The sequence below is a fragment of the Brachyhypopomus gauderio genome, chromosome 17 (genome assembly GCF_052324685.1).
Source record: "Brachyhypopomus gauderio isolate BG-103 chromosome 17, BGAUD_0.2, whole genome shotgun sequence".
Taxonomy (NCBI): Eukaryota; Metazoa; Chordata; class Actinopteri; order Gymnotiformes; family Hypopomidae; genus Brachyhypopomus; species Brachyhypopomus gauderio.
The window spans coordinates 14,093,094-14,107,605 of NC_135227.1; the positions used below are offsets into that span (position 1 = coordinate 14,093,094).

At 38.3% G+C, this 14,512-nt stretch overlaps 1 protein-coding gene across 2 annotated transcripts; it reads left to right on the top strand.

Annotated features, from left to right (window-relative positions):
- The first annotated feature begins 3,999 nt into the window (after positions 1–3,999).
- LOC143480519 (RAS guanyl-releasing protein 1-like) lies at positions 4,000–14,148 on the top strand. Of its 2 annotated transcripts, none has more exons than XM_076978263.1 (14): positions 4,000–4,284; positions 7,530–7,661; positions 8,434–8,584; positions 9,107–9,280; positions 9,493–9,609; positions 9,855–10,130; positions 10,636–10,716; positions 10,853–10,957; positions 11,219–11,328; positions 11,602–11,746; positions 11,840–11,876; positions 12,000–12,131; positions 12,348–12,664; positions 13,027–14,148. In XM_076978263.1, the coding sequence occupies exons 1-14, from the start codon at positions 4,268–4,270 to the stop codon at positions 13,162–13,164; spliced, it is 1,932 nt and encodes a 643-aa protein (XP_076834378.1). In that variant the 5' UTR covers positions 4,000–4,267; the 3' UTR covers positions 13,165–14,148. The 2 variants fall into 2 exon arrangements, with proteins under 2 accessions (XP_076834378.1, XP_076834377.1); XM_076978262.1 differs by lacking the exon at positions 4,000–4,284 and adding an exon at positions 7,001–7,054.
- The last annotated feature ends 364 nt before the right edge of the window (positions 14,149–14,512 follow it).

The window sequence follows — 14,512 nt, forward strand, 5'->3', positions numbered from 1 at the left end:
ATCGCAGTGAGCTTGTCCTCGAACTCCTGCTCGGCGGCCTGGAGACGTTCCTCCTTGTCAAGAGCCGCACACTCCCCCAGCCGTCGAGTGGGTGCCACAACGATCACGTCTCGCTTCATCTTAAGGAAGGAGCACCTTATGCGCTCAATGTGCTCCTGTTTCTCCTGGAGCTGGAGCTGCAGTGCTTCGACTTGCTGCCGGTAGAGCTGGAAATCACACTGCCACTGCAACTTTAGGTGCTAAAGAGCCTCCAGGTATTGCTGGTAGCACTGCTCATTCAAGGCCACCTTCTGACACGCTGTCATTGGCTCATTGTCCATGCTTCCTTCAAAATAGTTCACTAATATCATCTGAAGTTTACTGCTCAACTGGTGAAGCTCATCCCTTTCTGCCTGGATGTTCTGCAGATGCACTAGTTGTTCCTTATACTCAGCTTCAATGTTACATGTCACCATCTCCAGCTGCTCTTTAGAAGTTTCAGTGTCATAAAATCTATCCAGACTGGTCTTCACTAGCTGGTCATCTGAGCCTAAATTCACGAGGCAGTTTTACTAAAGAATCCAAGGTTGAATCAGAAATAATAAAAAATCAACCAGAATGAATTGCTGTTACTTTACAGCTCTTTACCTTTTGTTGTCTGAACTAGTACTGGGTGGATACTGTTGAGTGGAGGTAGAACACCTGAAGCAAAATGTGTGCTGTCTTTAGTTTCCAGTCTGTGTACACCCACATCAAGAGCCTAAACACAGTACTGTTGTTTATTTCACACTAGAATCTAGATATTCACATACACCAAAAATATATCATATGCAACCTTTCATCAAAAAATTTCAATTAAAGCCAAAGAACTTTGAATTAAAATGTGCTAAAAATGAAATTTGTTTCTTGAGGTATAGTTACCAGTACAAATATTTGTAATGAATTCCATGTAATTTATATATTCACAAAACACATACCTGGACTATGTTTCCATTCTGAGCATTGACTGGTCGTGAGGTTGTTCTGATTAGTGGCAACTTTGTGCAATTGCTTTGTTCTTCTGCCTTAATCTGGCCATTTGTGGAATCCATAGTGCTACGGGCACCTCTTTTCTTTTGATCTGTGCTCTAAAGACAGATAAACCTTTTATTTTTTGTTAATACAATCAGCAACACCTAGGCAAATCTGAAATTGCCTGAAAGACTATGGGAATGGTGAAGTTGGTGATTTGTGGTCAGCATGTCCAGTCATGGAACACTTTAGATATTGAATTAGGCATGACGTTTTCATGAGAGGAGTTCACATTCAGGGTAGCGGTAGGGTGAGAATATTTATTGCTGAAATATGCATAGTTTAAGTAAGCATAAAAAAACTGAATCTATACAATTAGTCGTTAACTGGGCTATAATAGTTGTCAAAATAGTTAATTGGGCTGTTAAAATAGTTAATACTTAAATAGTTGTTAAAGTGCTAATCAGCACTGCAAGACTGAAAATGAATATACTGAATACTGAAGCTTCAATAAAAACATCGGCTGCCAAAATTAGACAAACCTATTTGTATTTTTACATATACAAAACTATCAAAGATCACAACTTAACATAGTTTCTGTCCTTAATGGAAAGCGAAACAAACTATTTGAACAGAAAGTATCAAAACAGGCCTACTTCAGGGTTGCCAACTCTCACGCATTGAGCGTAAGACACACGCATTTGACCGTCTTCACACGCTCTCACGTCACACTTCCGATTTCTCACGCCGAAAAAAAAATCTAGTTAATTTACCTCTGATCCACATATATGATTCAATGAGTTACTCCACCAAGTCTCACTCCAAGCGATCTTGAAAAGTTGGCAACCCTGCTACGTTATATATGAAAAAAGAAACAAAATTCATTATTATTATTTAATGTCATGGGAGAAGTGCATGCAAATTGAAAAGGAGGGCACAAAGGCTCGGGTCACCAAATTAAATGTTTAATTAAATGACCGAAAACGAAACCAACCAAAAAGCGCACTAAGGAATAAATAGCCAGCGTTAAAAAAATGACCAACAACGGTCATGCAAAGACAACATGCCGGAAAGATTGCATCATAACCCTGTGGTTTTTTTATTTTTTATTAAATCACACTTCACAGAGGTAAGTATACAACGAACAGTATACAAAAACATAACATACAAATGAGCCAGACGAGCCAGGGGTTGTCTACATTAAACAAACAGGTTATAAGTGGAACATACATTCAAAGTCCTGATAGCCTTCTTGTTTGTTGAATCAGCAAGCAATTTGAAATAATATTCCATTTCCTTTCTGAATACCAAAAAACAAGGGGTTTTCCCACCAAACTTACTTTTATGAATAAAAAATTTAGCTTGAAGCAAAATCAAGTTTAGTAAAAAATAGCATTTCCCTTCTTTCTTGGCATTATGAAGGCCAAAGACAACATTTTCCCAGTATAAAACAATATCTTTGAGCAGATGATCAATGAAAAATCTGCTGAGGTCTCCCCAAAATTGTTTGCTCTGCCATAACCCTGTGGTAGCCACTAAATAAAACTCGCTGGAGGCGTGGACAAACAAACAATACACGTGAAAAAACAAAAAATACATAAATAAAGGTCTACGTGCTGTCAACATTTAGTTTACTAAATGTAAACTCACTGTCAACATTTAGTTTAAAACATCACTGTAAAACCTAAAAAAAAATCAATTCTGTACGCATCCGCAAAAAAACACTGACATTTTCAAGTATAGACTCAATCTGTGTCAAGGCATAGATCAATACCTTACCAACACAGCAATTATCTGAAAATCCGATTCTGTTGAGATGTATCCTAATTTTGATGACTCGCTTACAGGTTCTCCAATGCATACACAGCAACTGAATAAATGATTGTACAAATAACTGTAGCCTACCATATTACTTTTTTACAACTCGTCTATGACGTCAACATTTTTTCCTTATGATTTTAATCAATTTATCTGACGATGCAGCTAGCAGGATATAGTAAAGTTAGCTATACTAGCCAGTTAGATAGTAGCTTCAGGATATTTAAAATCTTCTCATTTAAAATACTTTAATGAACGAGTAGTGAAGTGTGGATAAACCCTAGCTACAATGTGCTTATGTATTTTAATCTGTCAAATGATGCTAACTAATTACTAAATTGCTAACTAACTTGCAAACTGTTGGACACGTGGATATTGATGGCGTGCCAGCTAGCTACTTAATGTTGGCTTGGTTTTGGCCTTGCTCAGAATACTTTATAATTATGTGACTACAGTGTTTATGTATCTAGAAGACTGTTGTTTTAGTTCTCCTTAACATCTCCTTAACATTACATCAAAAATGTTGCTATAATATTGCTATAAGAATCGGGTTTTAATATCGTTAAAGTCGTTAAAAAAGCACCAGTACCTGCTTCTGTTAACGGCTCTAATATTAATGAACTTTCTGCCGAGTGTCTCCAACACCCGTATGAAAGCTAAAACTATGTTATCCTTTGGCAGTCATCTCTATCGACACAGAGGTGTTCTGAACATTTCAAATGGGTTTAAAAGAACCCCTCTGCATAGTTATTCTGCATATACACTCTCAGACTTTATGCACTTTTACAAATACCTACCGATGTACCTTATGGTCATCAAGAGATTATGGCCCACCATCCACAGTTTGGAACCCATCTTCCCAACCTTTATCAGTGGTGAGCTTCTGGTCCTATTTTGGATGGCTGATCACTCATCAGTGACGGTGACATGCTGAATAAGTCCAGCCGCCCTGCTGGGCCTGGTGCACTTGCAACACTCACTATTATATTAATGTCTCCACTGATGAAATCTGAAAGAAACATGACCAGTACATTACTGGTTATAACCAAAACCATATTTTAGCATTCTGTACACTGTCACATAGGGCAATTTCAGCATAGGTTAGTCACTACAGAGTATGGATGTAGCATGTACTTGTGTGCATATAGCAGGATTTGTATTGTAGCCTCAAATTTGCCTCTGTATGCTACATAATCTCTCCCTCATGTGGATGTCTACACACTTGCACGCATGCACCACACACAGTATGACATCTGTTTGCCACTATCACATTTACTCCGCTGGAAAGGTTTTTGTAGATGTCTCTTTGCCAGACAAATAGGACCAGGACGGGAGGCACACCACACACATAGTTACTGGCTCCACATTAGCCTATCCAAGTCCAGGACTTAGAGAGCGAGAGCATGACTGCTTTGGGACAGTTTGCTACAGGAGCCTCCTGGGAGGAACTCATTCAGGCATGTGTACAGTCTTTTGGTAAGTAATCACATACATACCTGCTTTGTGAGGAGTTTTATGCATATAGTATAAAATGTGTTATTTATACTCATTCTATAATCATTAAATGTTTGATTTTGATATGAACTACTGGCCTATAAGTGCATGAGCAGTTTCATTATGAACATGCAAAGAAAACAATCAAGATAATGTTTTAACAATGTTTGTTTAAACAATAATAGATGATGCCATGTTTATGGTTGTAACTTTATCTGATTATGCTTTGAGCACTGGGTTTATTTTTATATTTATCATATTTTTTGCATTAATATTATTATTTTATATCATATTATTATTTGTTTTGTCATACAAAACATTAAAACAAACCAAGTAATTCCTTGACTGCTCTTCTTAAAGAAGACTGGGCTCCAGAGTGATATCAGATTTATCTGTCAGTGGATGATGAAATACTTAAAAAATGTACTTCAGATGATTACTTCAGTTGAATAAGCTAATCACTTAACCAGCCTAGCCTTGTTATACAGACTTCTATTGCTTGAATAAAATTGAATAAAAGACACTTCATACTTGATCATCTAGCACAAACAATTAATGTTAATACATTTTAAACAAGTCTGAGATTTAAGCCAGAATTTAAAATGCGTAGAACTTTCTGTTTTATATCTACTTATGTTGCAAGTCAACAATGTGGTGAAAATGAGGATGAATTATCTTGGTTTGGTGTATGGGGAACATTGAGGAAGTGGCAGAGCTGCACCTCACATCAGAAAGCTACCCAAGAGCCCCCGCGGTTCAAGCAGCCCTTTAAATGTTAAAAGTATACATCAGGACCATATGAAGGACTACCTGGAAGCCACTGCTTTTCTCAGAAAGGTCACTTCCCTAAATAGGCTCTCTCAGATGATGGACAGACTTTGAGGCCCCCAGAGGTCTGGATCAATACAGAATGACATCATTCCCAGTGCCCACTCTCACACTTCACAAATGAAGCCCAAACAGAGATAAATAGAACCAACTCAAAGCAAACAGAATATCTAACAGAGTGGCAGGTTGACACAGGTGCTGATACTTTATGAGTGAAAATTCAACAAGAATCAAGGCATGTAAGTAGAAATATAATTGCACCCACCCTCTGGCATAAACAGCAGTAACAGCCCTTCTGAGCGCAAGGGCTAAGGCAGAGCACTCCCAATAAAGGCCTGCTTCCACAGGCTGGTATTTCAGACATTTCTGAGGACCCTCACAGCATTTCATAGGGTTAGATGCCATCTGGGTCCCTGCAAAAAAATAAAATAATGCTCCCTTAATTTGCCAGTGCCTTATGAATATAGTGAGCACTGAAATGAATGTGTCTAGATATGAAGAAGTAGAACTTCTTTAGAGCTGCACTCCCACTTGCTTTACCACATGGCTGTATGGGATGCTTATAGCATTTGTTCTCTGCGTTTTTGCTCTTTAGATGATGATGGGAATGTCTGTCCCAGCAGCCATCTGCTGAACATCATTCTCACTATGCACAGATTGCTGTTGTCTCCCAAAGACTTGCTGGACAAGATGGTTATCCTATATCCTTTCTCTTCATACAGTAGATTAACCGGTTCCAACTCTTACTAATTCAGAACCACTTTGCTTGCACTGCTGATAAAGGACCTATTTCTGCACACACCTTGTATACTTCACTATAATTTTGAATGTCTCTTATTGCTCTTACTATTCACTTGAAATCTTCACAATTCTAGTGAAGTACACAAGGTTTCCAGAGAAATGGCATGTTTTTGAACAGGTCCTTCACCAGCTGTGCAGGTAAAGTGCTTCTGAAATTGTAAGTGGAGAAACGAGTTTATTTATAAACCTCATGCAAACTGATCCTTCTACAAATTCAGAAGCACTTTGTTTGCACAGCTATCAAAAGACCTGTGTCTGAACTATCCTGTTTTCCTGCTTCTCTGTGGAATTGTGTATTTCCCTATTCTCTCTCTCTCTCTCTCTCTCTCTCTCTCTCTCTCTCTCTCTCTCTCTCTCTCTCTCTCTCTCTCTCTCTCTCTCTCTCTCTCTCTCTCTCTCTCTCTCTCTCTCTCTCTCTCTCACACTCACTCACTCACTCACTCACTCACTCACTCTCACTCATGTATTCAATGTATAGTCCAAAGCTGGTTGGAACAATGAAGAGTTGAAGCTCTTCAAGTCTGCATATGTAGCAATACCAGAAATGTATCACCAATATTTCATAGGATGCATGTCCAGCAATTGATCAGAAAATGTCCATTGTTCAAAAATGTCTCTACAAACATCAACAATGTTTGAATAGGATGGTACCTATACTAAATACTCTTATTTGTGAGTAATAGTTGGAAGTTAAGTATAGTCAGATAGTTGTAAGGGACAATCTGTATGAGATTTCTTCTCAGATCTCACATAAAAAAAATGATTTAAAATTCTCAGACCATTTTCTTTATTTGTTTTGGCGCTGCTCCTACAAAGCAAACAGAGGCTAATATTATACTTAAACACTTGAGAATGTTAAACATGGTGCAGAGACACTTTTTTAAGGGTCCTCCACTAATCTCCTACAAACAAGACAAAAGCATCAGAGACATGCATATTAAGAGTGAGACAAACACTGCAAGTCACAACAAACAAATAATCAAACAAAAGCACTTCTAGGGGACTCTACTCGGTTTTGTTTCTGTTTTTTCTTGCCAATTTTCTTTAATTTTTACCTTACTTTCAAAAGTACACTGGAGGGTGACAAGTCAGCAGACTGCCTGAAAATGTGCTATTTAATTCAGTAAGGAATCCATGTTTATATGAAAAATACCCAGATAAAACAATACATATAATAATCTGCAAAAAACATTAACATATTAATTTCAAATCATAATAACTGGAAATACACACATTTTTATCTGTGAAATCTGTCACTTAAAGCATTGTTAGTGTGCAACTGTTATCTAAAACCAGCCTTGTATGAACTACTGAATAACCTAGTTAGTTGAACTTCCATGACCTTTAAGGACATATTTTTAAAACAAAACACTGCAAGACGTATAGAGCAGCATTGATATATTTTATAGAAATATATTTATTACATGCTTCAAAATATAAACAGCAATGCAGGAATGTATACATTCATGAATGAGGTTGTTTAATTAAACTTGAGGACATTTCAAACATTAAAGCTCTGAAGGAAACAATGATTACCATTCTTTTGTTACTATTATTTTGCCTGTCTACACTCGGGTGTGCGTGTGTTTTCTCTACAGGTACTGGATCAGTGAGTTTTGGACTATGTTCCAGTTGCACAGTTGTCTGGCAGACTCACTGGAACAGTTCAAATATCTTATGAGAGAAAATGGTCAAGAGAAACTGTGTCCTTTATTGCAGACTAAATGGATGTGAGTGTCACAGGATCATTCCTGCATTGTGATTTATGCAAACTCAAAGTCCTCTTTACTAAGACATCTAGGTTGTACTTATTTTACCATAGTTTCAGGTGTATATCCGTTAGATTATAACTTACAGAGTTGCCAGTTTAATAGGTACACCTAGTCTGTATGTATTCTTGTTGCTTACCAGTGCTTTTATAGCTAATTCTATATAGCCGTTAACTGATGGTAACTTGTCTTATCGGAACTACTTCGCTATTTTCCAGAACCCTCTTTCATGTTTTTTTTTTAAAAGGGCTAGATGACATTTGGACATTTTGTGTATGTATATATAAATATATAAATGTTTGTATAACCAGTCTATACTTAAGAAGATGTGTTTACTTAAACTGAATTTACCTGTAGCTAGAGCAGGTAGACCATGGTGCTAATAACATCCACGTCATGGGTTCAGTCCCACAGAGCACACGTAATGTCATATTGATGAATATGTCAGTTGCTCTGGATAAGTGTGTCTGCAAAAGGCAATGTAACACCTGTACTTTGGTCCAAGCCAGTTGACACAACACACATGGTGTCAGTTCAATGACATTGTACAGTAGTGGTACCAGGAGTAGTGGATTTACATCTGATTGTACAGTGTGTGGCAGTACAGTTGTAGACTAAGTGTACCTAATAAAATGATCCCTTAGTGTTTCATTGGCTTAAGCTTAACTCATGCCTGTTGACTTGATATGTGCCCAAGTGTATTCTACTAATTATGATAATGATTCTGGTTTAGGGGTGATAAAGAATGGTCTCAAAAAGCCAGTCAGAAAATCAAGACCAGCAATAAGAAAAGGAAAGTGTCTCTGCTCTTCGACCATTTGGAGCCAGTGGAATTAGCAGAACATCTCACCTATCTGGAGTTCAAATCCTTCTGCAGAATATCTGTGAGTTAACTACTCTTTCTTAGCACTTCCAGGGAGTGTTTCTGGCTCTTGTTTGCTCTAAATATACAGGCTGTGACAGAAGGTTAAGAAGGTTGCATTCTAAATCTCCTTTTTATCAGTGGGATGAAGACCTCCTCATTCTTATGTAAATGAGAGACATTGCTTCTCATATTATGTTGCCACTGTAGATTTAGACTGAAAGGGTATTGACAGATTGGTGAGAATTGAGTTTAATCATCCAGTGTGAGAGATCTCACACCCAAGAAGTCTCACACCCAAGATGAAAAAGATGGGAAAAAAGACATGGCAACATGAGTCACATGATGCATTTTTCATATCTAATACAAGAAGACATGTCAGGGATCCTTGATATATTGCTTTTAGTATACTTAATTCCACAATCTTCTCCAACTTCAGTGGCTCATGATTCAGCTTGATCGTTTGAAACTGTGCCTGTTTACTAAATTAAGTAAACTTAATTGTTCACTAAATTAAGTAAATCTGTAAAATGCTTTGTTTCAGTTTGTAGATTACCAAAAGTACATAAAAAATGAGTGTTTAACCGAGAACCCTACAATGGAACGTTCCATTGCTCTCTGCAATGGTATCTCCCAGTGGGTTCAGCTTATGGTGCTCAGCCGTCCTACTGCTCAGCTTCGAGCTGAAGTCTTTACCAAGTTCATCTATGTTGCACAGGTAACATGCTTAATGCACCAATAACGACCTGAACATCTTGCAGCCTCTACCAAATCTAACTCATTAATCCAGAACAAGTAATTATGCAGATCTTAAACATGTTGAAAATCCTCATACCGTCTGCATATCACATCATGACATTATGCATATTCTGTCCTCTTGACCTAATGAGTTGTATTCATTAAATGACTCATTGTGCTTTTTTTCTGCAGAACCTTCAGCAGATGCAGAACTTCAACACACTAATGGCTGTGGTAGGGGGTCTCTGTCATAGCTCCATCTCCAGACTGAAGGACACTGGTACCTATGTGCCAAACGAGACCACCAAGGTAGAGTTTACATTGTGCCTGCTTTGACATGCATTTCTTTCAGTTTTTACCACAGACACATCAACACTCTTCGCTCTCTTCTCAATTCTGTAATTGTTACTGTTTGATTTAAAAACAAACCACAGATCAGTTCATGTATTAGTAGAAAGAAGGTCTAAACACCAAAATACCAAACCACTCCTGCATTGTAATTGTGTGTAATAACATGCTGTTCAATGTTGACTGACTGACGGTCATCTCCGCAGGTTTTGAACGAAATGACAGATCTGCTTTCATCATCCCGAAACTATGAGAATTACAGACAAGCATACGGCAAGTGCACAGGCTTCAAGATCCCCATCTTGGGTGTCCATCTTAAAGACCTGATTGCTGTGAACGAGGCTATGACTGACTATGTGGAGGACGGCAAGATCAACGTGCAGAAGCTTCAGGCACTCTACAACCACATCAGCGAGCTCACTCAACTGCAGCATAATCCCCCCCTTCTCGACGCAAACAAAGACCTGGTTCACTTACTGACCGTCAGTACTGTCTGTATCTATTACAACACTCAGCGCATACATCTGTATACATTTGGATTGCTTTTGTGGCCCAGAGTGCAAATGCAATATAAATGCAGTCATTAGTGTAACAGATTGGGCTTCCACAAGCTCTTAGGTCACCAGAATAATTAATCACTCCCTCATGGCATCAAGAGTCATACATTTATTTAATTATGTGTAGTACTGATTAAAATCCAGAGATGCAATGCAAGAGAAATTAGGCATTTAGTTTTAAGATAAGTAATGTAAATGACACATGGTACATGGTTATTTTAAAATGTTTTTTTGAGAATATCAGTTTCATAATGTACCATCTTGTAATCAGAATAAGTGTGACCTGTATAAGTTTCACATATTCAAACATGTGCAGAGACCTGGAGAATGTGATCTTCCTTCTCTTTATTATTATTGACATCCCCCCAGACCCAGTTTGCTTTACTCTTAATATTAAGGATGAAAAAGACCCATTTGTTTGCTCACTCAGCTGTCACTTGACCTGTATTACACTGAGGATGAAATCTATGAGCTGTCGTATGCAAGAGAACCCAGGAACCTTAGAGCCCCTGTGAGTGAAGCCACAACCAGTATCTGCATGGTTGTACTGCAGCTATAAATAATTATATTACAGACATCTAGGCGTAATGCAACATATCACAGCACAGTCCATTATATCTCTTGTATACTGTTTTATTGTCTCTTAGCCAGCGACCCCTTACAGGCCACCAGTGGTGGCTGACTGGGCTTCGGGTGTAGCCCCCAAACCAGACCCCAAAACCATCAGCAAGCATGTTCAGAGAATGGTGGATGTGAGTGCTGAAAAACCTTTCTGTGACTTTTCCTCTGGATTAGAGGAGATCTCATCGTCTATCTTAGATTCAAACAGAAAAAAAATATACAGGCATAATTGTTTAATTGAGATTTTTTTAATGGATTCAAGTATTATATAAGGTTGATCAGAATCAGATGCCGATTTTAAAAGACCAGTATCGTTTTATTAGAGTAAACCGTTACAAATACACATTGGTCATAAGTGTTTATTTTGGTCTTTTTCCCTGTTTTTCTGACAGTCTGTATTTACAAACTATGACCATGATGGAAAGGGGTTCATCACTCAGGAAGACTTTGAAAAAATCGCTGCAAGCTTTCCTTTCTCATTCTGTGTTATGGACAAGGACAAGTGAGTGCCAAAGGTGTTTATAGTTCGCTGACGTAAATGGCCCTGAGGGAATTCCACAAACAGGATTTCTTAGTTTAGCCTGAAAACTGAAGCCCAGAATCAAGCCTGATATTGAAACCTGATACAGCCTGTAGCTGCACTGCAATCTCACTATACAAGTTTCAAACTTAAGCCACAAATACATGTAGATTTAAATATACATAAATACATCTATAAATATTTACATTTTGCAGCTCTTGTAGTCACAGTGTTGCCCTGCTGTGTCCTCACCAGGGATGGGCTCATCAGCAGAGATGAGATCATGGCTTATTTCATGCGGGCCAGTGTCATCTGCTCCAAGCTTGGCCTTGGGTTCTCTCATAACTTCCAAGAGACCACGTACATGAGGCCCACCTTCTGTGACAACTGCTCAGGATTTGTAGGTCTTGTCTTCACACATTCATGATATGGCTATGCAGAATCCCTGTTGACTAAAATTCTGAACATATATTTTTTCTCCCCTATTTTGCAGTTGTGGGGTGTCATTAAGCAAGGATACAGATGCAGAGGTGAATATTCATTCATTTTATATGAAATAAATCCCTGGATTAGCTGATACTGTGTGACAGTAAATTGTAATAAAATTGTGAACAACTCTATTAGCTATTACCTTGATTGTGATCATTTTGTAGACTGTGGAATGAACTGCCATAAGTCCTGCAAGGACCAAGTAGCATTTGAGTGCAAGAAGAATGTGAAAAGCAGCAGCAGTGCAGACTGGAGTCCACCACCTTCTACTACTACAGCAGCTGGAGGCCATGATGGTGAGATATACAAAAACTTAACACAATAAACAGTAGCCTAATATAGACATACTGTGTGATTGATAAAGATATATATATACACACACACACACACACACTTTTTCAGTCATTGTTTGAAGTAGGATATTCTAACATTTAATTATTAACATTTATTATCTATGTTCTAGACATTTGTGTTCTGACATCTGATTATGTTGTTCATCTGTCATCCTGCAGCAATGTCAGATGAAAGCCAGTTCATATACCCTTCAGATGCTCCAATGGATGAACTACATAAGCAGTTCAGCCCAAGTTCTACCTCCCACACCAGTTTTACTGGTGTGCCGTCAAGAAGTTCTTTGGTGCACACGAGTAGCCAGACTGAGGCTGTTTCAACATCCAGCCAGCTGCAGTCCTCCCTGCTGACACCAAACCCCATCTCCCTCACCCCCTGCCCCAGCCCCGTGCCCCAGCGCAAGAGAGCTTGTGCCAACAAGCCTACCACCCTGATCCCTGGAGAGGAGAACAAATTCACATGTGAAGCTTTGGAAAAGGTTGGTAGTGTTACCCTGTGGTTTTGAAAATTCTACCATAATCCCATAATCTGCATAACTTAGGAAAATGCTGTTTAATTTCGTTTCTGAAAATTGACCAGAGTAGTTTTATAGTACAAAGTTTTCAGCAACAAACATTTTCAGCAGAAAAGAGCTTTTCCAAATGTGCAGAGGTAGGCATTCCAGGTTCAGAAAGTAAAGGTCCTTCTCAGGATTTTATTCAAGCTTGCTGGATTTTCTAATTAGATAAAATAAGTGGAATCAACACAATCCAGGAAGCCAGAGCAAAATCTTGGTGAGGACTTTTACTTTCTGAACCTGGAATGGCCACCTCTGCAAATGTGTAATCTGTGTATGCTCAGGAGTTCCAGTCTCTAATGAAGAGCAATGAGAACCTTCGCCGGAAGCTGAAAGAAGCTAAGCATGAAGTGGAGATCCTGAAGACGCTTCTAAAACGACACACACTTCGTCCACTGGAGGATTCCTCTTCCTCTTCTTAAGATTTGTTAATACAGGATCAATGACAAAGCTGTAGATTAAAAGAGCTACATAGTTTACATTCAGATTACCAGCCTGAAGTGGCCCAAATCAGATTTTTTTCAGAGGTGGGGCAATAGCAGTGCCAACAGTCATTCTGGCATTTTTTTTTTTTTTTTGCATACTCAACAGTTGACGAGCTGTTTTCTGTTCTCCAGGGCAAAATGTGATGCATACATGAACTACCTTTTCCCCCCATCAGTACCATGCGTCATCTCACAAACTTTCTGTAATTACATTTTTTATTGTTGGTGACATAGTTGACGTGCAAAAACGTATCAATGTGCGCATGCATGCTGTGTCAGAGGACATGTGATTTCCATTTGAGCCTAAAACATATCAGTTGCAATTATGAATGTGAACCTTCAAGAAAGCCAAATACGACCTGAGCAATAAATCAGATTTGAAGAGGCTTGTAGTGTGAATGTAGTCTTAGTAGCCTACATATTCAGTTGAATTGCAGTCCTCTCTTGAATTAAATAAAAGCTAGTGTTTAGATGCCTGTGTGTATAATATCAAGCCATGCAAATAGTTCTTGCTAAAGTAGCTCAGATGGTCAGGGCATTTCATTGTACTGTTGTAAACTGCATTTACTTCATTCTTTATCTTGTCTGTATTCCCCGATAGTGGTGAAGAAAATGTTTTTAGGACACATTGCACACCTGTATACATTGTGTGACAACGCATTGGATGTAATTTTTTTTTTTCAGCTAAATGGTCACACTTCATGGTTCTTAGGGATATACAGCAACATACCTACACTGGAATCAAAATTTAGCAGGAAATGAGGCATTTAAATAGTTTAATAATATGGAATGTGAAATGGAATGAAATGGCTTTGAAAAACCTGTTTTGTTTGGCTTACCACAGCATCTAGGCAAATTGGTATTTGGCAGTATATGGTCACTTTTATATTGTATCTGTACTTGAAAATTATTAAATTAAGCAATACATTATTTTGTATGTACATATTTGTTAAATTCCCCATTTCCCCTCATCACTGAAAATAGCAGTGAAACAGGCTTGTTGATTTGAGTGGAGAACAAGTTAACAACAAACAGGTCAACACACTTTCAGGTTCTTTATTTCTATTGTACGTATTTTAAATCAGTGATTAGTTCTTCTGGAGTTTCCCCAACCAAGAGAAGTTTAACCCTCTCCCAATGCTACGTTCAGACCACCCTCATAACTTGTATATGAACAGAAATCTCATGTCGGATGGTAATAGGTTGACTCAGACAGCACATCTTGTAACACGGGCAATTCTTACTCGAGTGTCAGCACAGCAGTTTGCTTACTCTGCATCTCTAA

Bases quoted from the DNA above. Each gene is read 5' to 3' on its own strand.
- LOC143480519 (XM_076978263.1), top strand. The intron at 10,717-10,852 runs GTGAGTGAAGCC...ATTGTCTCTTAG, and splicing joins CCAGGAACCTTAGAGCCCCT to CCAGCGACCCCTTACAGGCC. The intron at 11,329-11,601 runs GTGAGTGCCAAA...TGTCCTCACCAG, and splicing joins TGTGTTATGGACAAGGACAA to GGATGGGCTCATCAGCAGAG.